Genomic DNA, 1,697 nt, shown 5'->3' with positions numbered 1-1,697 from the left:
GACTTCTCTAGAACAGAACCAGAAAGTGGCAACCAGATCTGATGTGTAATTTCAAAATAAAAGCCTTTCAAAAAAGTCAATTTTTTATTGCCCCCCCTAAGTTGCCGTGCCCATTGCTGAGAAACTCTCTGTTTCCAAAGACTGCTACCACTTCTGGGTGACAGATGGACACCTCTAGAACAGAACCAGAAAGTGGCAACCAGATCTGATGTGTAATTTCAAAATAAAAGACCTTCAAAAATGTCAATTTTTTATTGTCCCCCCCCCCTAAGTTGCCGTGCCCATTGCTGAGAAACTCTCTGTTTCCAAAGACTGCTAGCACTTCTGGGTGACAGAGGGACTCCTCTATAACAGAACCAGAAAGTTACAACCAGATCTGATGTGTAATTTCAAAATAAAAGACCATTAAAGTAGTACTTTGGATCTGTTCCACCTAAGTTGCYGTGCCCATTGCTGAGAAACTCTGTTTCCATTTGTGCTAACACAAATTTATTAATTAGTTTAATTCCCTTGAAAGCATCTGAAACATATCACAAACTATAATGTGTCAACAACACCAGTTACACACTTTGATTTTAAAATTCAATGATAAAAACACATTATTCGACACAATATTTTATTGTTCTATGTTTGTAGTGGAAATTCACATTGAAAAAGTACACCCAAATACCGGTCACCCRAACAAGACAGTAGACCAGTTATCTTGGAGACCCTCCACYGCCTTCAGCTATCAGCCTGGACAAGAAAGGATATTTGGATTAAAGAAAGCTAATACAAAGCAAAGTAATACAACAACATGGACAAGTACTWAGATGAGTAAATTTCATCTTAAGACATTTAAAAACAAAGTAAAGAATTCTATTCAGCTGAATAATATTTCCATAAATCTGTCATTTGCATGTGATTTACATGCATAGGTGTTTTTAAATTTCACATATTTTTATTAAAAAATTAAAATGAAGAAATGACGTACCACACAACTGACAATTCCAGTCTTCTTCAGGCATTTTTTGAAGTTCATCTTCTGTGAATCCCATGCACTCCTCATGGAACCACCTTTCACAGGTGTCACATTGAATCTGAAAATCAAAAAAACGTATGCAATTGTATGAAAACAAATGAAATACTCTGTCTCTTTTGATCAATATTCTACTAAAGCAATGTATAAACCATAGTTTTCATTGAAATACATATTGAGAACTCAACACTGTAGATGGCTATTGAACCAACTTCACCATAGTAAAAATGAATTTTAACATTTTATTTAAATTTTAATCTATGTATTTAAATATGTTTCAAGTTTTAAGGGTTCAATAATTACACAAATTCAGTTCACATAAATGTGACAGAAAAAACTATAATAAACACCTTATGTAAAAAATACATAAGCGCATACATTGCACTTATTTAAAATATGATAATTTCATCATATTCTGTAAATGTACATCTCAGACAAATCATAACGGTTTGGTAACCTTAAAAATATTGAGAACGAGCGCTACAAACATCTGACCTAAATTAATATTAAAAATACATTTTTTCCCATTATGTGTTTTCATGCTGTACTACAATAGGTTCTACAATATGTAAAGCAGTTTCATGTTTCTGTCCTTAATAAGCTTAATTTAAAAAGAAAATACATTATTACGGTATGAAAGCTATTACAAAACATTTATCTTAACTACTTATCCTTGCAT

At 32.6% G+C, this 1,697-nt stretch overlaps 1 protein-coding gene across 1 annotated transcript; it reads right to left on the bottom strand.

Moving 5' to 3' along the window:
* Positions 1-425: 425 nt before the first annotated feature.
* LOC106537075 (CXXC-type zinc finger protein 1) lies at positions 426-1,079 on the bottom strand (the record flags this gene model as incomplete). The annotated part of the gene is given in 2 exon segments (XM_014034440.1): positions 426-735; positions 974-1,079. Coding segments are annotated over 2 exon segments (111 nt in total), but the record flags the coding sequence as incomplete, so codon positions are not given.
* Between the last annotated feature and the right edge of the window lie 618 nt (positions 1,080-1,697).

This window comes from Austrofundulus limnaeus, unplaced genomic scaffold (genome assembly GCF_001266775.1).
Source record: "Austrofundulus limnaeus strain Quisiro unplaced genomic scaffold, Austrofundulus_limnaeus-1.0 Scaffold2119, whole genome shotgun sequence".
Classification (NCBI taxonomy): Eukaryota; Metazoa; Chordata; class Actinopteri; order Cyprinodontiformes; family Rivulidae; genus Austrofundulus; species Austrofundulus limnaeus.
Note: the sequence above shows the minus strand (reverse complement) of the source record. Positions and strands in the feature narration are given on the sequence as shown.